The sequence below is a fragment of the Mus musculus genome, chromosome 12 (genome assembly GCF_000001635.26).
Source record: "Mus musculus strain C57BL/6J chromosome 12, GRCm38.p6 C57BL/6J".
Classification (NCBI taxonomy): domain Eukaryota; kingdom Metazoa; phylum Chordata; class Mammalia; order Rodentia; family Muridae; genus Mus; species Mus musculus.
Genome location: NC_000078.6, coordinates 70,084,963 through 70,106,919, shown reverse-complemented (window position 1 = coordinate 70,106,919; position 21,957 = coordinate 70,084,963). Strand labels below are relative to the sequence as shown.

Sequence of the window (21,957 nt, the reverse complement as noted above, 5' to 3'; positions counted from 1 at the left end):
TTTCTGACATTAAATTTATCAATACTCTGCCTCTTTAGGCTCAGGGAGCCAAGCATTATCCACTATCATTATCGCTTATTAATATAATGATGCTTACGAGGGGAGCGACAACTGCTCCTTCCTTCCCTTGTTCAGTCGCATTCCACGAGCTGCTTGGTTGCTCTGCAGGCTGACTTCTGCCTGATTGAGTTAAATTACGCTCCTCTGGCTTCCTTTCCAGGCCTCGGGTGTTTTCTTGCTTGATTTTTCAGTTGCCTCTCTTGGGCCTGTTTCTCTGAGCCTAGCCACTAGCTTGCCCTACTTAGTTCTAGAACAACCCCTGCAGATGGCTGTTGTTATCCTCATTGTCCAAACAAATGTTTTAGCTTGACAGTCTCCTCCAAAATCTGCGCCCCTAACTGAGAAACGCAGCTGTAGCTTGTGACTGCATTCTACACTGAATTACACTTCAACGGCTCCGCTGTGGTTCAGTACTCATTGTCGGTGCCCCGTTACTTCTTGGTTAGGCCTAACCCTGAAAATGCCCTTGAGAAGTGAAGATGTATGTGTGGAAGAAGTCAGGGCAGGAACAGTCTATGTCAATTTTGGCATCTTCACCGGGGTAAATATTTCTCCCTGGAACCTCCCTAACATGAAGTCAGTCCATTTACTGAGTCCCTGGCCCAAAGAATAGATTGTACGATTCAGCTGGGGGAAGGGAAGGAGATAACGAAGGAGAAACTGTGGCCTTTACTCTTACCTTTCTGGCAAGTGGGAAGGGGAAACGTTTCTTGCACGGGAAATTACAGATGAACATTTGGAGAATTGTGTCAACCAGCAAAAATGCATTTGGTGCCAGATGAGAACTGACAGCTTGTCACCACGTGTCACATTTCCTGGATGTTGCAGTTGGAGCACTTGTTCCACTGGGGTGCAGCCCCTCCTTCGCCCATATTGCCCCTACTCCCACCCCATGCACCCACCCTCACACACCCTCACCTCCCACCCCCACCCCATCCCCCATGTACCCTCACCTCCCACCCCAACCACTCAAAAGAACATTCTCCTAAGCTGCTTGTCTGTGGCATGTAGGAAATGAAGTTCAGGGATAAGAAAAAAAAAAAAGGAAGATGTCTGATCTACTGGAAATCCAATTGTCTCTCTAAATCAGACATGCTAGCTAGCCAGATTCAAAGCAGCAGATAAGGTCAGGTGCACTGGGAGAGTTTCATTCTCGTTCACTGACTTAGTTGGACCAGTGGTTCTCAACCCTCCTAACGCCTTGACCCTTTAATACAGCTCCTCGTGTATGGTGACACCCCCCCCCCCCATAAAGTTACTTTCATTGCTACTTCATGGCTGCAATTTTGCTACTGTTACGAAAAATAATGCAACTATATGATATACAGGAGATCTGACATGTGACCCCTGTGAAAGAGTTGGTCTTCCCCGCAGGGGTCGTGACCCATAGGTTGAGAACCCCTGGCTGAGACAGAAAGTAATGTTTGAGGGGGAAAGTGTTAGGACTCCTCCTCTTCGGAGTTCATAGAGAGTAGAGTTGTCTTGGCTTTTCTGAAGTTGCTCAGATTACAACCCAGCCGACTCTTAAGAAAGACTCTAAGAAAGCGCTTCACACTGTGAAAATCCCAGAGCCCCCAGGGATTCCCAGCAGATCCTAGTAGACAATTAACTGGCCCACTCTAGGCAAATCTCATTAGCCAAGCTTGGCCTTGTCTGTGTTCCTTTTTTTTTCTTCTTTTTTTTTTTTGTGGTTTGGTTTAACACCTTGGCGTTCCTTTTTTGAAGCTTTGATGTTTATGTAGCACTCCCAACATATTTTGAAAACATTTACATACTGATTAGTTAACCCAGCAGACCAACCCTGGGAAGGCAGCCAGAGCCTGCTGCACCTCAGTGGTTTTCTGCTGATGGAAGAGACCTTCCCAGCCCTGGGAGCCTGGACCTACTCTCTATCACACTGCTTTCACAGGTGTCCCTAAACACTAAGCTGTACTGCAGCTTCCTCCCAGGTCCTCTGACGTCATCCAGTGTGGGGTCATGGCTTATCTTCAGTTTTTTTTTTTTTTTTTGGTTGGGGTGTTTGTCTTTTTTGTTGGTTTCACACACACACACACACACACACACACACACACACACACACACACAAAAGATGACAGGGTCTCACTATGTAGCCCTGGCTGTTCTAAAACTCTGTAGACTAGGCTGGCCTTGAACTCACAGAGATTCGCCTGTCTCTGCCTCTCAAGTGCTGGTATCAAAGGCATCCACCACTACACCTGGCTATTTGCCTGTCATGTTATGGACAGTTGTCTGTGGAAAGAAAGAAAGTGGCCTAGAGGGGCGTTGCATTGTTTCAGAAAGCTCCATTGCCCTGGGCCTGAGCTGTGTGCAGCTTAAATTACACTGTCTGCCTTCCTGGGAGCTGCTCTGAGCTCTGACTCAGGGCTTTAGTTAAAGGGGCTGCTTTTACTGTTGGTGCTTTGGGGGGTTGGACCCAGGGCCTTGCACATGCTAAGCATCTATGATGTTCCACTGAGCTACACCCCCAAGCCCTGGGGAAGGTGCTGTGTTTTGTAGTCATGGGGTTGGCTGAAAGCCTGATTGCAGACGCCTGAGGTCACCATCCCAAGGGTATGTGTGCGTTTGGCACCCTCGATTGCATCAGGAAGCTGCTTCCAGGTGTGCAGCATTTGGGCTGGATCCAGCACATTAAAAATTGATTATTGTGTACAAGGAGAAGGAAAGATCTTTTTCATTTTTTTCTTTTTAAACTCTGTATGTGTGTTACTTGTCTTCGTTCATTCATTCTCTCTCTCTCTCTCTCTCTTAATTGAAACAGGGTTTTCTGTGTGGAACTTGCTCTGTATGCCCTGCTGCTGTGAACTCACAGAGATCCATCTACCTTTCTTTCTTTTCTTTCTTTCTTTCTTTCTTTCTTTCTTTCCTTCCTTCCTTCCTTCCTTCCTTTCTTTCTTTCTCCTTGTTTTTTTTGAGACAGAGTTTCTCTGTGTAGCCCTGGCTGTCCTGGAACTCACTCTGTAGACCAGGCTGGCCTTGAACTCAGAAATTCGCCTGCCTCTGCCTCCCAAGTGCTGGGATTAAAGGCGTGCGCCGCCACGCCCGGCCTGTGAACATCTTATCCTTGAAGTAAAATACCTGGATTTGTGTGGTTTTATTTTTAGCAAAAGATGACTGAAAGCTTTTGGTGATGTCAGGTTTTTACTGATTCTAGGGGGGGGGTGAAAGGCTGGGACCCGGGAATCAGTAATGAAAGACTGAGCAGTCGGGAATGAAGCGTGAGTTGCTGGCGGTGGAGGAGTTCAGAGATGCTGTTCAACTCTCCCAAAACAGCCAGTGGCTCCTCAGGAAAGGTGGGCGGTGTTTTACCCTTTCTCTAGGCAACTAAGCATTACCTAGAACACCCTGGGGCAAAAGAGAGCCTTGGGGGAATACTTTCTGCCTGCTGTGTGTAATTGCACCAGCAGGGCTAATTGAGCTGCTTTTTGAATCAAAGGCTTCTGGGTGGCATAAATAGGGAGATGGCTCAGCCAGTGCCTCTGATGTAGCTGTGATGTGGAATACCTAGGCTGAATGGAGTGAAAGTTGGCCACACCTCAGATCCCAGCATCTGGGGAGGTTGTCTACAGCTTGCTGACTTGTCTGGCAGCTCTGACCACCGTAGTGACTGAATACTAATAATTATCTCATCTGACCTGACCGGCTGGTAGAAGAGACTTTCACTTTCCTGAGTCCCCAGGCTGATAGGTGAGAAACCCTTTCAGGTGTGAGACAGGCCATTTGCCTGTCAGGAAGGAGGAGGACTGCCTGCCTAAACCCTTCCTGCTAGGAATGCTACTCCATTGTAGCGGTACAGTTGTGCCCTCGTGCTGGTGTGTGTACAAGTACCACTGGCCAGGCAGGGCCTTGCTGCAGAGTGTTCCAAGTGGCTGATGGGACTTGGGGGGGGGGGGGGGAGATGTGTGTGTCCAGGTAGAGCTGGGGAAGATTCATGTGTCCGTCCAATTGTGACCTGTCCCAACCTGTCTTCCTTCATGTCCCACACAGGTGAGCGCTGTGGGCTATGGGATGGATGAGGTGGAGGAGGACCAGCATGAAGCCCGACTCAAGGAGCTGTTTGACAGTTTTGACACCCTGGGAACTGGGTCTCTGGGTCAAGAGGAGCTCACTGACCTCTGCCACGTGCTGTGCTTGGAGGATGTGGGCCCGGTGCTGCAACAGACGCTACTCCAGGACAACCTCTTGGGCAGGGTAAGATCTGGGGAAGAACAGAGTTGGTTGGAAGTGGGGCGCGGTTTCTGTCAGAGTACTGGGGTTGGTGGCAAGCCACAGGTGTGTTGCAACTTGTCTCTTGCAACCTGGCCGTTAGCCTGGGGCGTGTAGTTTGCTCTCGTGATAAGGGCAATGCTAGATTTAGTCTGCACTTGGAATTAAGTTGTACACTGAGCATTATGGGTAACAGGAGAAATTGACTGTTTCCCAGACTTTTTTTTTTTTTTTTTTTTTTGGAGACAGGGTTTCTCTGTGTAGCCCTGGCTGTCCTGGAACTCACTTTGTAGACCAGGCTGGCCTCGAACTCAGAAATCCGCCTGCCTCTGCCTCCCGAGTGCTGGGATTAAAGGAGTGCTCCACCACGCCCGGCTCAGACTTTTTTTCCTTGTTCTTTGTGGGTGAGATTTCATTGGAAAAGAAAGAAAGGCGGGAAGACAGCTGCCCTTCACAGGAAGTAGAAGTAGGTTTTCTGAATGATCTTCTAAAAGCTGGTTTTTGTGTGGGTCATTTTGAGGTGAAGATTGAATCTTCCGTTCAGGAAGGAAGACAGGAAGTACACAAAGCAGAGGCTGTCTCCAGTCCAACCCAACATGCATGGCGAGTGTGTGTGCAAACTGGTTAACTTCCACGTTTGGCCAGGCCATGCTTTTCCCCTAGATTAAGTCTCAGGCAAGAGAAAGAGGAAAGAGGTCCGTCCCCCCCCACCCCCCAACTTGTCCCAAGTCCCTAGCAGTGAGAAGGACAGATAGTCTGTTGCAGTCTGAGAATGCCTTTAGTTCAACCTCCTTTACAATGCTTTGTGTAGAGTTCCCCCCTCCCCACCTTTTGGCTCTAGGCCAGGCAAAATGAAGAAAAATGTTGCTAATGGCGACACCCAGTACACAGGTTTGTCCTGCGCTGTTACTCCGGGAAACAGTCCTGAAGCGTCGTTTGATTTTGCCAGATGCACCTCCTCCTCCTTCCTTGTTCACGGTCTTCCAACAGACATGTGGATAAGTGTCCCAAGGCATAGAAGTATTAGATGCGTGTCACATGAAGGAGGCAGACACAGCACTAACCATGAAGCATAAAGAAAAAAAGGATATTGGGGGATTGACATGTGAGGCCAAATAGTTCACACTTCAGGAAAAAGAAGATTTTGTTGCAAAAAGTAGGGCCACTCTTGATCACTTTGAGGAAGATTAAATGTTTGTGAGTATATGAGTATTTCCTAGAAAATGCTAAAACGACTCATTTGGAAAAATAGTAAAAACAGCAATATGCAAGGTCAAACCATTTACTCTATTTCATGTGCTCCAGGGTTTTGGGCATAGTGGAGAACAGAGTAGCATCTCCCAGTGTGGTCCTCAGGTTGCAGGCCTTTGGGATGGAGGCGTAGTTGCTGTTAGTGCTTCAAAAAGCACAAGGAGCCAGGCTTTGGCCGATGGTCTCCCTGAGAACCCCTCTCAGAGTACAAGGGGATCCTCCACTGCACAAAGATTCTGTTCTAGCAGCTGGCTTACAATTTGCTCTCCAGATGTTAGCCCAGACCAGGGAGCAGTTATCGATTGATTTGTTAATGGCTTGACACCATCAACCTGCTTTTTACCGGCTATTTGCCTGAATAGTGAGTACCTAAGTGGTCTACAGTGTGGTATTTACTTAGTGAGCCGGTGATAAAGTCAAATAGATGTCTGCATATTGATTTCATGTGGGAGGCCCCCGGTGTTTGTCTTGAGAGACAGCATTGTCATGAATTAACACAGTATGGTTAAATTTGCATCTTTATGAAACTGAATTATTCTCCTCGGTTGATTGCGTTGGCCATGTTCTTTCTGTGACGATGTCTCATGCATGGTTTGTAATTTTCAGTTGTAAAGCACTAAATCCTGGAGCCATTCTATGTGTCACCTTCAGGAAACACTGAGGAGGGATCATACAATGTTAAGCTGTGTTACAAATTAACATAATTTTAGATGACACATAGTAACTATGCATACTGATCTGTGGAATTTTAATACATGAGTGTCATGCATCATGATGAGGTCAGCTGACTGGCATTTTCTTGTGTTGGGAGCACTAGAAATCTTTTCTATTATCTTTTTTGAAATATTTTGTTAATCATTACCAACTATAGTTAATTTTTTTCATTTTATTTATTCTCTGTGTTAATATGTATGTGATTGTGTGTAATTATATGTGTATGAGAGAGAGAGAGAGAGACAGAGACAGAGACAGAGACAGCAGTGAGGGTCAGCAGACAACTTGAGGTAGTACAGGTTCTCTCCTTCCACCATTTGAGGCATGGGGGACTAAACTCAGATCCTTGGCAAGTTTCTGTTGTTGTTGGTTTTTGTTTGCTTATTTTATTATGAGATAGTGTCTCACTATGTAGCCCTGGCTGGCCTAGGACTGCTTATATAAACCAGGCTGGCCTCAAACTCACAAGTTCTTCCTGCCTCTGTTTCCTATTTGCTGGTATGCTGTGCCACCATACCAGTTCAGTCCCAAGCTGATTTTTTTTTTTTAATGAACTCACTTTGTAGACCAGGCTGGCCTTGAACTCAGAAATCTGCCTGCCTCTGCCTCCCGAGTGCTGGGATTAAGGGCGTGTGCCACCACACCCGGCTTCAGCTCTTTCTTATTAGAAGTTTATAGAAAACATTGAAGACTGGGGATATAACTCAGATGACAAAATCTGGAATCTGTAAGGCCCCCGGTTCAGTCTCTGGTACTATCACCATTAAAGGGTGGAGGGAGGGTGGGTGGGTTATAAGGATTAGAAATTTGACTTAATAAGTAGAAAAATTAGCATGACAAATCTTAATAACTCATCAATTCATTAATTCATCAAACATAATTGTGTGTCATATGGGATAGCCATTCAATTAGTCTCATTGTATTGATACAATTTATTAATGCTTACTATATACTATGTATGTATTGTTCATAAAATTGGCTTTTGGATATATTAGGATCAATTATCTTCCTAAATGCTTCTGACTTTAATTTTATCTTTTGAATAATAAACACCTTAATTGAATACAACTTTTATTATATCAATATGTATGTGTGTGTGTGAATTTTCTATGCATTTGCTAATAGACCATTTCCCTTCAAGATAGAGTTAAGTTGATCTGTCCGGATTCATAACTTAAGTCGATATTTCCTGATCCTGTTACTGTTCAGATGTTTAAAAGGTGTAATTTTAGGATCCTTGATTTAAAGGAAAGGATCAGGTACATGTGTCCAGTCCATGTCTTTGGCTACACATATGTGAAGCCCCACCCTAGGGCCTCCTCGAGTTATGGAAGCATTGTAGGCTGGTTGGGTGACATACCTGGTGGGTGACTGGTAAAGGGATTGAGTGCTGTGTCCACACAGGGCAGGATGCTATGTTGACTCTTTGCTGGGCTGAGCTTTTACCAAATATCACCTGATATTAGATGCTTCCTGTTATTTGCGACCTTATTTTTTATTTGTATCAGTTTTAAAAATCAGCATATAAAGCAATGGGTTTCATTATGACACTTTTTTTTTTAATCTTAAGATTTATTTATTTATTTTATGTGTAAGAGTGCTCCATCTGCATGTACAGAAGGGGGCATCAGATCCCATTACAGGTGGTTGGGAGCCACTATGTGGTTGCTGGGAACTGCACTGGAAGAGCAGGCAGTGCTTTCAAGTGCTGAGCCATCTCCAGCTCCCATTATGACAGGTGTTCCCTTGAGCCTCTCTCTCTTTTACCAGCAATTAGGATAGAAAGGAGATAGCTTGCTCTGGTTTGATACGTAGCTTCAATTCAATCTAGATAGCTTAGATTTAGTTGATCCGTCTGGAATCCTTCAGGCCACATTCATGTTGTGCAAGGCATTTCCTTTCCTTGTCCGACATGACAACTTTGAGACAAGACAGTTTCCTGGAGTTTTGAAGGTTTCTATCACCGCTTTCCTTGATAAAAATCTAAAATACACCGTGCTCTTAGCACACCTGTTATAAGGAAAACAAGCAGAACTCCAGTGTCCCACAGGTACCTGACCTTGTAAGCCAAGTGTGATGGCACACACCTTTAATCCCAGCACTCAGAAAGCAGAGGCAGGCAGATCTGAGTTTGAGGCTAGCCTGGTCTACAGAGTAAGTTTCAGGACAGCCAGGGCTACACAGAGAAACCTGGTCTGGAAAGAACCCTTCCCCCTTCCCCCCCCCCCCCCCGCCAAAAAAAAAAGAGATAAAAGTTTTAATATTAAATTTTGGTAGCCACATAAACATATAATTTCTCTCCCCTTACTGTTCATCTCTTGGAGGCTTGGGGCTCTTTCAGGAATGCTGCTGTTAATTGGAAAGGTGGATTTGACTTTATTTCCTGGTCATTGAACGCTTCTTATGGTTTCTTTCTCTTACACATACGTAGCTTTTTGAAGAGTAAATCTGACATCAAGAAAGACTTTCTGGCAGTGCTTATTTGGACTCCTTCTGAGTGTATGCAATTACACCTGATCATCAGCTCCGTCCTATTTATAACCATCCGCAATCACACTCCTGTGGATTTCACCGAGCTGAGTCTCCTCTTCCCCCGGGGTGGGTGGGAAGCGTTCTCAGTCTCCTTCCATGTAACCTGTAGTAGTCAGGACTGTTATTTGTGCTGCTTTAGTGACTCTGAGTAGATTGCCCTTCTGCACTACAAGATTCTCCTTTGGGGTTGCTTCAAACTCCACCATGCCTGTGTCCCACCTGATCAGGGTGCTTCTATTCTATTGGGGATTTACTGTCAAACTCACTACAACATAAACTCGCATTTCTAAGCCTGTGACTCCTTAAGTCTCAGAGTATTTAGTGTGACAGGAAGCGGAGGTAAAGGGGTGACCCTGGACTCTGGAAAAGCAAGTAGGGCAAGCTGTGGATGGCTATTCTCATCTGACAGAATTATTTAAACAATGCCTGATTTCTCAGCCAGAGACAATGTAGTCAGGAAGGCTCAGTAAAATTTGTCAATATTTTCTGATACTTTTTATGGGTGGCTTTATGTCTGCCCAGGGTATTTCATGTCCTTCAGTGTCCATCACAGGTATTAGTCATCAGGGCTCATCTGTGTGACAAAGACTCCTAGTACCTAGTAAAGCTCGTTCAAGGTCAGATGACTCATTTGAGGCAGTGCCAGCATGGGATGCTAGAGTCCCCAGCCCTTGCATTTAAGTGCATGTGTGCACAGTGTCTTCTACACTAACTATGCAAAAGTGAATCTCATTCCTTCCCATTCCCTATAAACATCACAGTCCCCACCGCTACCACTGCCACAAGTACATAGGGACAACGTACTATCATAGTACAGTTCCTAATGTCAGACCTCAATTCAAATACTGACTCCTGTCACTTTTCAACTATATCATCTCAAATACTCCAAGCCTTGCTTTCTTCATCTGCAGAATGGGAAGCTATTGAGCTTCATTATGAGGCTTGATGGGTGCTGACTGTGAGGGTAGACACCAAAGACCTTCAAGAGAGCCAGAGAGAAGGGCCTGGCAGTAGGATGTAGGCAGGTTATCAGTTACCTGGCTGGGGGCTGCAGGTACAGAGAAGAGGGAGAAGAAAGGACAGGGAGGGAGGAGGGAACCACCATGAGAGGAGAATGGACCATGAGCACTGTGACCAGGAGATACAGCAAGTGACAAGGGACCTATGGCTGGGGCATGAGTTAGAATAGCTCCAAACTTGCTCAGTCTAGACTTTCAGCTTGTAAATAAAATGCATGGAGTGTGTGCCTTTTATATGTAGATTAAGACATTTCACAGCCTGGTCTTTTGTGGCAAAACACAGCCTGTTTGCTAGCCTATGAGGTTTCTCCTTGCTTGCAGAGACCATTTTCTATACCCACCTCAGTTAACAATGTCCTGAAGTTTCTGTCACTGATTTTCTTTTGGGTTAGCAGATGCAAACCAACTGAGTTTAATGCCGGCTCCGTAGGGCTTTGTCTTGTTACACACTGGTTTGAATGCTCGAACTTTGGGTCTATTTGAATATTACCTGTGCATCCTGGAAACGATATGCATTTGATGTCTGTGACTGTCCAAGGTGGCTGTGCAGTGTTAAGAGTCTTGATTCTTCTCACATCACCGCCGTTGTGCTGAGCTAGCATCCAGGTCTTGGGTAGCACTTTACACTCTTCTCTTCTTCCAGAAGGGCAAGTTGTTTCCCTAAAACAGCATCCTTACAGAAAGTGGCAAGGAATAGTGATGAGGTAAGAGGCGGTGACACATAACAGAGAGAGAGAGGAGAGAGAGAGAGAGAGAGAGAGAGAGAGAGAGAGAGAGAGAGAGAGACTGAGACTGGGACTTGACAAGCCTTCCTATTAATTTAGTTTAAATGTCATGTGTGTTTTTAGTCAGGCACGTAATTTCTGCATTGCTGCAAACTGCCCTTTGAGGCATAGATAGAGAGACGCTTATTAAATGAGCAACAGCAATTCTTATTCAAATGGGGAAGCACCAGCCAGGGCCCCACAACCTGGAAGCTCATTACCTTGTAAGACTGACTTGCCTTGTATATTTGTATGTATCTAAAATTTGACATACTACAATAGTATAAAGCTCCCTTGGAGGGAAAAGACGTGCTAAATCTTCTTAGTTACTGAACATGGTGAGCTTGTTCTTAATGTGATTTCCTGACAATAGGGGCCATTTATCAGCATTTTGGGTCTGGGTTGAACCCTGAGGGGCTTTTTACCACATCAGTATTCATGAGCATTGATAGGGGGGTGGGGACCCACAATCACCTACTTCCCTTAGAGAACGGTCTCCTTGAATCAAAGATGTGGCATTTACTGCTGTTGAAATCCTGGGTTTGCATGCCCTTGCATGAAGGAAATAAAGATAGAAACGGGCTTGAAGCTGCGTTAATTGTTTAGCTCGGCTGCCATGTGCTGTCTGAAGTTTGTTGGAAGAAAGGGGCCAACTTGGATATGTGACATTAGAGCCATGAAGAACCTCTGACTTAACAATCATAGATGCTTTATGTGCTAAAATGAGACTGTTTCCTCACTCTGTATGGAAGCCTTTAACTCTGCCTTCTTTGAGAAGGCAAGATCATGAGCCAGGCCCTATTTTCCTTCCCACTGGCCAAGTAGGACATGCTGACTGGTCAGGGGCCTCTGCCAGCTTGCTTTGTCTCTCTCTAGGTAGTCACCAGATTCTATCTTCTCACTGCTAATCCACTCCCCTCCCTTCCACATTCCATCCTCCTGCTCCCTAGAGTGGATCTGATAAACTCCTTGAGAGCAGGGGTCAGGTGTCTTGAGTTTGAGTTCTCTGCCTGCTGTGGCTTTACATCTGCTGCATAGGGGGTACCTGGCAGTTCACCATGAAACCTGAGGCTTCTCTGGGCTCGGTGGGGCTCTCACGAGTGAAGTGGGCCTGAGTCTGGCAGAATGGCTGGTTCTGTAGAGCTACACCAGAGGGCCTGGTTTCCCAGGTAACCCCTCAAGGAACATCTCTCAACAACCTTTATCTTCGAAACTTAAAGGTGGCCTCTCAGAATGGTAAAGTTCAAAGACAGTCTATGAGAAAACCTTCAAGAGTATTTCACTTAACCTTGGATTATCCGAGACATACATGAATAACATTTCCAGTAACTAAATCCTTTACCTCATGTACTGACACACAAGGGGAAGAAGAGATTAACCATTAGACAGTCAAAAAAAAAATCAGTTTAAGTTTTATATGATCAAAGAGTATTACACATAATTAGCCCTATTAGCTTTTTTACCCTACTAGCTTTTTCAATATAGTAGAAAAGGGATATGACAGGCTTCATTTAGCAGCATCTACATCTATGCCCCAAACTAAACAACCCCAACCTATTAGTTTTTGAGTGCACATATTTCATCTTTTAAAAATAGGTTACACAGAATTATTTTAAAAAATTTTTTAAGTAAAAGAATCATCTATTATTTGTGTGTGAAATTACCTTTTGTCCTTACTGTGTGGGTTTCTGTCTTTTGCTTGCTGTGTCTGGGCTATAGTGTATAGATGATGATATAGTGTATAGCAGGATGACCTTGGTGTTAAAGTAATGAAGCCAGATCGGGTGGGGAACTATTAATCTCAGTGCTCTAGAAGGCAAGGCTGACGGGTCTTTGTAAGCTGGAGACCAGGTAGTATGATGCTGTCTTAACAACTATAAGAGTGTGTGTGTGTGTGTATGTGCACACACGCACATGCATGGTGGCCGTGGTGGTGATACTGGAGAGATGTCTTAGTAGTTAAGAACACTTGTGTTCTTGCAGAGAACCTGGGTTCAGTTCCTAGCAGGCATGGTGGCTCACAAACCATGCATAACCCCGTTGCATGGGACCCATCACTCTCTCCTGACTTCCAAAGGCAGCAAGCACTCGTGGGTGAAACATACATATAACATAAGTACATCCTAAAACAATAACAACGGTTGGGAACTCCTGCATTGGTCCCATCTATCCTGCATCCTAGCAGAAAGAAGTGCCTTAAGCTGTATGTAGCCACAAGGTCTCCCCCTTCGGTTTGCTCATTGTCTGCCATATGCTAGTTAATCAGATAATCAAGGCTTTGAGATTAGAGACCTACCATCCCAAAGGCTGCTTGTTACATCTTAGTCAAGGAAATTTCAGCCACATAGAAAGCCATTAATGTTGATTGGAAGTAATTCCAGGTTATAGCTGTCTGTACCTTGTGTCAGGGGAGGTTTACAGACCCCAGGGTGAATTCTATATACTGAACTGAATTAGTCAAGACCAAACTCAACACTGAAGGCTTTTTTTTTACCCCCTCCTCTCTTCCTCTTAAAGCCAGAGTCTCATATAACTCTGGCTGACCTGGATCTTACTGTGTTGTTTGAGGCTGACCTTAAACTCTCAATTCTCCCGTCTCTACCTCCTCCACCTCCCAAGTGTTGTGATTACAGGCAGGCACCACCACGCCCACTTCACAGAAAGACTCTCATCTATGACTATCAAAACACAGACCTTTAGAAACCCTACAGAGACCTGCAGAGTCAAGTCTAAAGAGCTTGAATTTCTCAGGACGAATGCCTTCCTTTCAGACGAGCCACCCGCCCCCCCAATCTAGTTTATCATGGCAGGAAGGGGGAGAGAGGCTTCACTCAGGGCCCTCTGTGAATAACTCAAGTCAGGGAAGTTCAGAGTTAGGGGGCTCCATGTACAGCAGACCTCAGTTTCTCTGATTCTGAGCAACTCCACAGTAGACTGGCCCCAGACTCCCCCAACTGATACCCTACCCTATTGGAACTTGACTGTGTCTCTCCCGTGGTCACTGCCATGCTTCAAAATATGGCCCCATTTCTCTGTGTTGGGACTAGTCAACCCAGGATTATACATATTAATATTAACTACCACTTGTGAGTGCCTAATAAGTCCTAGAGTGTTCTAGATATTTTACATAACTTCCATTTTACTTCCCTAGAGTGCTGCTTAGGGAAGGGTGTTATGGAATCATAAGGTATGCAGTGCTCTTAGCACAGTGTCTGCCATACATCTATAAGTTTGGGTTCCATGAAGACTATGACTTGTGTCACTCCCATCTCTGCTGTGTCACCATGGCTTAGTGTCTGGCTGGCACTTAGCTGATGCTCAATCCATATCTGTCAAATGAAGCATACAGGATATCCGCTAGACAGCCCTAGTTGTTGCAGATCAGCAGACAAAAGCTTGGGGCAGTTAGACAAGCCAGCCAGGTTACAGTGGGAGCTGAGCAGCAGAGTGGCCTTCAGAGCCTGGGTGCATCTTCTCAGCCGCTCTGCTATCTGCCCTGAGGAGGAGGAATGGTCTTTGAACTTAAGAGACACCTGTCAGCTGCGCCGAGCTCCCAGATGTGTGGTGCTATGAACTGGCTGGTGGGGTAAGTGGCCTCAGCCATGTGAACTCCAGTTTACCTGGTGGCACCATGCCTACCTGAGCCTATCTCTGAAGTCAGGACCGTGTGCTTTCTTCTTCCTGAGGTTTTTTTTTTTGTTTGTTTGGTTTGGTTTTTGGAGACAGGGTTTCTCTGTGTATCCCTGGCTGTCCTAGAACTCACTTTGTAGACCAGGCTGGCCTCTAACTCAGAAATCCGCCTGCCTCTGCCTCCCAAGTGCTGGGATCAAAGGCGTGTGCCATTGCGCCCAGCCTTATTGAGGTTTTTAAGGTGGTTTGTCAGGCACAAACTTCTAATTAGCACAGCTTATGTTCCTGCAATTGTTTAACTATTTCATGGACCATTCTGTTGCTTTAGCAGATGCTCTACCTTCCTGGACAGACTTCTGTTCAAGGTTTTTTTCTAGCTTGTTGATTTCAAAAGTGCTTATCTTTCATAAAATTTGCCAAGAGGGTAAACACTAGCTCTTCTCAACATCATATACATATACATATACATATACATATACATATACATATACATATACATATACATATACATATACATCAAGTTATAGTCTTTAACAGTAATTAGAAAATTAAGTGAAGTCCACGTGATCTAAAAGGACTATGGGGGCTGAAGTGATGGCTCAATGATTAAGAGCAGTCAGTGCTCTGTTAGAGGATCTGGGTCTGGTTCCCAGCACCCATACCACATAGTGTCTAGCCACCTGTAACTCCAGTTCCAGGACACCTAGTGCCCTCTTCTGGCCAGGATGGGCACCTGCATGCACATACAAACAAGCAGACACACACACACACACATTCACATATACATAAATATAAGTAAATTAAAAACTTTAAAATCTCTAAAAGGAATATAATTTGGGGAGAGTTTAACTAAATACAGTTTTGTTTGCTTTGAGTTTTTTTCCCCCCTAAGACAGGGTTTCTGTGTGGCTCTCGCTCGCTATGCTAGAACTTGCTCTGTAGACTAGGCTGGCCTTAAACTCAAGGGATCCACCTGCCCCTGCCTCTTGGAGTGCTGTAATTAAAGCCATGCCTGGCTTGGTGTGTGTGTGTGTTGTGGTTTTGTTTGTTTGTTTTGTATTAGGAAATTGATCCTAAGACCTTGACCATGGTAGGACAGTGTGCTACCACTAGGCTACATCACAAGCCCATTTTTAGTTTTTTATTTATTTGATTTTGATGGGCTGGCCTAGAACTTACTCTGTTACTCTGGCAAGCTGTGAATTTGTGACTCCAGTGCCTTAGCTCTTTGGGAGTTGGAATTTCAGGCTGTAACCACTAAGCCTGGCTCATTCTTCTGTCTCAATCAAGAAGGACACCTCTGCTTTGTTTGATGACGATTATGCAATTTTCCTATTTTAGTTTGGAAGTGTTTTTTGTTTTTTTTTAATTTATCATTTATAATTGAAACCTCTGTCCAGGAAAATAAGTGCCACACAACCAAACTAGAATTCTGTTGACTAGAAATGCTATTTCTCCCTGCTGTCCCAGGCTGAGGTCACAGAAAGGTGGAGAAGAACAACTTTTACCCTTGTAAGAGCCTCCGATGAAGGTTTCTGAACGTCAGCCTGGATCGCCCGAGCCAGTGAAGGCAATTATGTTTTATGAGCCAATGGTTGTGCTGCTCAGGCTTCTTGCATTCTGTGTGTTTGCCGCTGATTTTTTCTATACTCACAGTGACCTGGGAGATAAATATTATATGCTTGCTCCAGGCAAAACCATGTTTAAGTTTTCCTTGAAAGAGCTGACTCCCTTCTAGATGGTCCTGAGAGGTTAAAGCATCCACGGGTTAATGCCTTCCTCATTTGATCTTGTTTAAAAGGTAAAGGGGGTTGAGAGTTCACAGTGTAGCTCATGAGTTTACAGGGGGTTTGCCAGCTAGCTTTTCTCCTAGAAAGCTGAATACATACTTGTATTTGTACAAACACCAGTGTGTCCGTGGCGCCCTGTGTGAGCAAGGAACAGCCTGTTTTTCCTTCAGAGCTTTGGAGAGATGAAGGAGGAGAACAACCATGGGTGATGATTTCTCAAGGGTGGGAATGAACAGTGCACACGCCCCGCAGATGGATTTGCCTTCTTAGGTCTGTGGAACGTGATTTTAAATGTTTTTTTTTTTTATTGCTTCTTAGGTACATTTTGACCAATTTAAAGAAGCATTAATACTTATCTTGTCTAGAACTCTATCCAGTGAGGAGCACTTTGAGGAGTCAGGTAAGAGCACTACCATTTCTTCTACTTTATATTCCACCTTACACTGTATCAAGGGAAGGGCCGGGCGTGTAGCTCAGTGGTAGAGTGTTCGCCTGACATGCACAAGGCCCTGAGTTCAATCCCTGGCCCTTCCCTCTTCCCTCCAAAATGTTTGAAAAGTGTCTTAGAGAAAAATGTGAGGTGCATGAAGTGTGCCTGTGGAGGATTTGGGAGGTCTGTTCTCCATAGATTGAATCCTTCTTTCTAGAGACTTCTCTCTTGATACCATCACAAGAGCCTTGTAGCTGTTAAACAGCGGTGAGTCTTAAATGAGGCTTCTTTACCACAGCGTGGAAGAAATCATTGGATTATTCCTGTGTAAGGATTGATGGCATAGGAATGATTCATAGGAATGAGTGATTGGCGACAGCTCTTCCACCCTTGCTTCCTGTGTCTGTGTGCCATTTGGTCTGGGGGAGATTTTCCTGAAAGAAGAAATGTGGCCAACAAGAGGGAATTCTGTGTGGTCCCAATGAGTAGAAAGCCCTCTACTTGTAGACATGACTGCATGACAGTGTGGTGACTAAGCTGTATATCATTGTTTTTTTTTTTTTTTTAAAGAAAGTGCCATATATTATAAGCTATACAGTTACATATCTCAAAAGAGAAAAGTGCTGTCAAATATAATCTAAAATGTTTTTGGTGATAACATATATCCTAATCTAAGTGTGATCAAATCTGGCCTAGGTGTTTGTATGTCTTAAAATCAGAGAAATATGATAAATATTTGCGGGAAATTCTGGTGTAGAAACCTGTATTTAAATATAGAAAATTATGAAGTCATTTGATTGACATGAGCTAGGGATAAGGGGCATCAGGAAATTTGGAGGGTGCTGTAACTTCTGTCTCTTGTAATGTAATGGGAGCTTTCCTACCCATATACCTCAATAAACCTGATTTTTTAAAAAAAGAAAATCAAACAGGAAACGTGAACAGAAGTGGTTGGCATTTTGTGGAGTTCTTCAGTGTGTCCCATTTACACAGAACACAGATGGGAACTCATTTCTTATCTTCACTGGTGGTCTAGATCTCCACTAGACTTTGTAAAGTGTTCCAGATTTGGGTCATGTGTCTGGGCCTTACCTTTAATAATGTTTTGGGTTCTGGCTTAAGTCTCCCCTTTTTTGCTAATGGTATCTACCATTAGTGTCTTAGTCAGGGTTTCTATTCCTGCACAAACATCATGACCAAGAAGCAAGTTGGGGAGGAAAGGGTTTATTCAGCTTACACTTCCACATTGCTGTTTATCACCAAAGGAAGTCAGGACTGGAACTCAAGCAGGTCAGGAAGCAGGAGCTGATGCAGAGGCCATGGAGGGATGTTATTTACTGGCTTGCTCAGCCTGCTTTCTTAGAAAACCCAAGACTACCAGCCCAGGGATGGCACCATGCACAAGGGTGTCCTCCCTCCTTGATTACTAATTGAGAAAATGCCCCACAGCTGGAGCTCATGGAGGCCCTTCCCCAACTGAAGCTCCTTTCTCTGTGATAACTCCAGCTTGTGTCAAGTTGACACACAAACCCAGCCAGTACAGTTAGTAAGGCTGTTTGTGGGCCCAGGGCTTGACACAGCTTTCCGGTAGCTCCTCATTGAGCCTGGGGGAGGTCCTTATATGCCTCAGAATTTTCTAGGCTAATAACAGAATGTCCAGAGGTTACTACTATGGGAACAAGGACTTTTGTTACTTTTGGGATCTCACATTTATTGGCAATTTTGCTTTTTAAAAGTTTGTCATCTTGAGAGCAATTATACAAGGTTGGGGGACCCTGGATAGAGTGGTAAGTTTTGGCTACTATGAGCACAGGCAGTTTAAACATACTTCTGTCCTCATGCTTTCAAGTGCCCCGGGAAGGGGCAGCCTTGACATTACTCAGCATGACACTATCACCATCCTTTCTTGAAAATGCATACTATCGTCTGACAGAAATCTGTCACTCTAGAAATACAGGTTTGTGGTAGCCACACGTGTGGCAGCTGCCCCTGGGGTTGTACAGAGTTGGAGACCAGCAATTGGAAAAGATGAGCTCAGGTCTGCCAGGACGCCAGGCTGACAAAGCTAGCTGCAGATGGTGGTTTCATTATTACATGTGGGCCACACTACTGTGCAGGCAGAGGCTGGCATTTGGACCAGTCTTCCAGGACTAGACCCATCATTCCATCATGTTCCAGAACTGGCCCCAGAGCAGTATCAAGCAGCAGTAGGATCCCCATGGGCAGGACAGTATTTCAGCCCGTGTTTCAGTGATGCTGCTAACCCTGGTCTTAACAGGATACAAATCCAGAGTGGAACCAGTGCCTTGAGTATTTTACCTACTGGGAAGCAGGCAGCATGGCCCATGACTCCCAGACTCTCTGCTTTGTCTGTCGTTGGCCTCTGTCTCCCTAGTCCCTCCAGTTGCTCATGGCTATCAAGCCATGTTTTTTCCCCACCAACACATGCACCCACTCACTCTAAATCTCATTCTTCTGCCCACTCAGACAGACTGGTTTGTGTGTGCAGAGTCAGAAAGGACTTAAGCACAGGGTAGCAAACTGAGTTCAGCTCTACCTCTTCGGAGCTTCATGCTAATAATCATCCTCCAATGACAGACTCGGCAGCACGGAGGGCTGGAGAGCGCTCTGCCATTTTATAAAAAGCCCAATGGGGGCATAAAGCAGGGCCAGGGCAGTCCCATGAATAGATTGCAGGGGAAGACATTAATACCGTGTCTCCAGCACATGTATAGAACCTAGTTTTAAGTGGTTTTTTTTAAAGATTAGTTTATTTTTAGCTTATGTGTATGTGCAAGTGTCCAAAGACACCAGAAGAAGGCATCTGATCCCCTAGAATTAGAGTTATAGGCTATTCTGAACTACCATGTGGATGCTGGCAACCAAATCCAGTTCTCTGAAGGAGTAGTAAGTGCTCCTAACTGCTGAGCTGTCTCTCCAGGCCCTCCTTTAAAGACTTTTTTAGCCTTCAGGTGGATGGATTGGTCCCCAGTCTGTGCAGCCTGTTTCAGAGTCTGCCAAGGTGTTCTAGGTGACAAGAGGGAGTGAACTGCAGCAGGTCATGCCTGACAGTTGGTGGCAGAGTTGCCTGTGTCCTTGCATCATTGGGATGCTCGCCACATGGACCTATATTGTGGTGTGTTCATCATGCTTCTTGAAGTCCTAGTGGGCTTCGAAAGAAAAGATAAAACAAGACAGGGCTATAGGATATAGTGTGAGGAATCCAGAGGGTCATGAAGTGGTAACAGTAAAGTTTCTGTAAGACAAAACATCCTACATCTGTATTAGGCAAGTGCTCTAAAGGAACAGGACCAAAGGAATGTGCCAATAGATATACTGCTTATAAAATGGAGTTCTCTAGATTGGCTTACACAATGGTACCTGGACATCCCAACAATGGTTGTCTGTATGTTAGAAAGGCAAGGTTCTCTGGGAACCAGAGATCCCAGCAGTGCCCAGTTAGCACTGAAAACTCACAAGTACTCATTCCTGAAGTCACTGGTACTGGGTCCCTCTTGATAGGCCATACATACTGGGGTCAGATGCCTATAGGGAGAGCAGCAACAGCCATAGACCCACTCGTTCACAAAGAAGGCAAGCTGGTAACATGGAGTCTCAGCTCTTTCACTGGACATTTTAATCCTGGCTGCCCTTGAAGGACTCTACAGCCCACCTCGAGGGTGAGGTCCACTCCCCATCACTCTCTCACATGTCTGTCTTCTCCAGAATCGCTCCCATAGACACACAAGTGTGTTTTATAAGTTACAGACACTTCCTAATCCACTCAAGGTGACAACCCAACCAACCATTATAGCACTTGATCAAGGTACAGTATCAAAAAATCTTCTTGATATGATAGGAAGAACCTAAAGCCAAAAAAACCCACTGGTTTCGCCGCTTTAGTGTGACCTCATACATACATCTCTCCTTTATGGTCTTTGGCCAGCTGACATTTAAACATGGTTGAAACCCTTTCAGCTCCGAAGTTTGCTTGTGTTGTCTCCTCATGCCCCAATGGCATTATTTAAATCTATAGGAAAAGCCACAAACACTAGCTTTCTCATTCTGTAAGATTGTACCTAACATAACTGTGTTAACTAGCCTCACTGTAAAGTTCTCTGAAGGGCAGATGCTTACTGTATTCCATGCTCTCTTAGTCTTCCAGTAAAAGGCAGTTGTACATAAATAATACAAAGCAAAGCTCTAAGGGGATTTGCAAGGATACGGAATTAAGTCATTATTTTTACGTCCTAGTCTTGGATTCTGCCCTCTTATAACTTCTCTTGTGCTATTTTTAGCACTTTTATAACACCGACTTTTGAAATTCTGAGACTTGTGAGAGTTTTTCCTGTAAAAAGCAGTAACAATAGAGACACAGTGAAATTTAGATAAGGATAGGACAATGGGCTGGGGATGGTAGGATGTCCTTTGTAGCTTTCACCCTAATGAACTGCAACAGTGGCCCAACTCCCTCCTAGCTACGTGTACTGTTTAATTTTTAAGTTGTTTCTGGGATCAGAGAGGGGCAACAACTTATTAACTATTGATCCAGTTTGTAATGGCAGTGGATTACTGTGGTTTTGTAGTGGAGGTGCTGCCGAGCATGGAGTCAACATGCTCTAGAGACATTGACTTCCTTGGATGCACCTTGTGAAATAAATGTTAGCATCATGCAAGAGGCCCACTGAAAATGCCTTTCCTTTAGCTGTTTGGAAAAGCCAGCTCAGCTCAGAAAACAGGAAGAGGCATTGTTTCTGGCAGGTGGGGGTTTCTGTCCCAGAACTTTAATTCAAGGGCCATTCCATCCCTGTTAATTGTAGTTGTTTTTCCTTATATGTTCAAAAAGCCATACATGTAAAAACCATGCCCTTTCGTCCACTTAGCAAGCATGCAGCAGGGTGAGTTCCTTGGACACTGGGCTAGATCCTAATCTACAGCCATTAACGAAGGACATGTTTGCAACTGCATGCAGAGGTATTGAGCCAAGCTCTGGAGTCTGGCCATGCTGTCTGTACTTGGTAAATCGTTAGCACATATAGCTAAAGAAGTTTGCCTGTGTCTTCATTTTGGCCAAGATAAAAACATAAGTGCTTTTCTTCTGATGTTAGTAGCAGGAGGATTGCAAGGACCAGAAGTTTTCTCCAAATCACTGTCACCAAAATCAACCATACAAGTGTGAGTTAGAGTGTTACTATATCTGCACACTGTAATCTCAGCGCGCGTGTGTGTGTGTGTGTGTGTGTGTGTGTGTGTGTCAGGGTCACAAGTTCAAGGTCAACCTGGCCTATAAAGTAAGATCCTGACTTAAATGAAAAGAGAGAGAGAGAGAGAGAGAGAGAGAGAGAGAGAGAGAGAGAGAGAAGGTATTTGCAAGTTGTAAAATTGGAAACACCCGTGCCTGCTGGTGGTCAGGTAAAATGTTCGCACCTTCGCCGTGAGCTGTAATGATGCTCTTGGCTGATCAGTGCATTCGTCTCAGAGATTTTATATAGCGTAAATGACCATGTGTAGAGAAAGAAGGATGCTCGCTTTGGATCACATGT

General features: G+C 44.7%; 1 protein-coding gene across 16 annotated transcripts in view; it reads left to right on the top strand.

Annotated features, from left to right (window-relative positions):
- Positions 1-21,957, top strand: part of Nin (ninein) — a 102,377-nt gene that overhangs the window by 6,892 nt on the left and 73,528 nt on the right. For all 16 annotated transcript variants that reach the window (XR_003949997.1, XR_001780420.2, XR_872709.2 and 13 more), the window contains 2 exons: positions 4,066-4,269; positions 16,303-16,384. Coding sequence is in view for 10 of the 16 variants with exons in the window: in XM_006515530.3 (XP_006515593.1) it covers positions 4,087-4,269; positions 16,303-16,384 (265 nt within the window). In the remaining 6 variants the exon portion in view is untranslated. Of the gene's footprint in view, positions 1-4,065; positions 4,270-16,302; positions 16,385-21,957 lie in introns of those variants that run through there.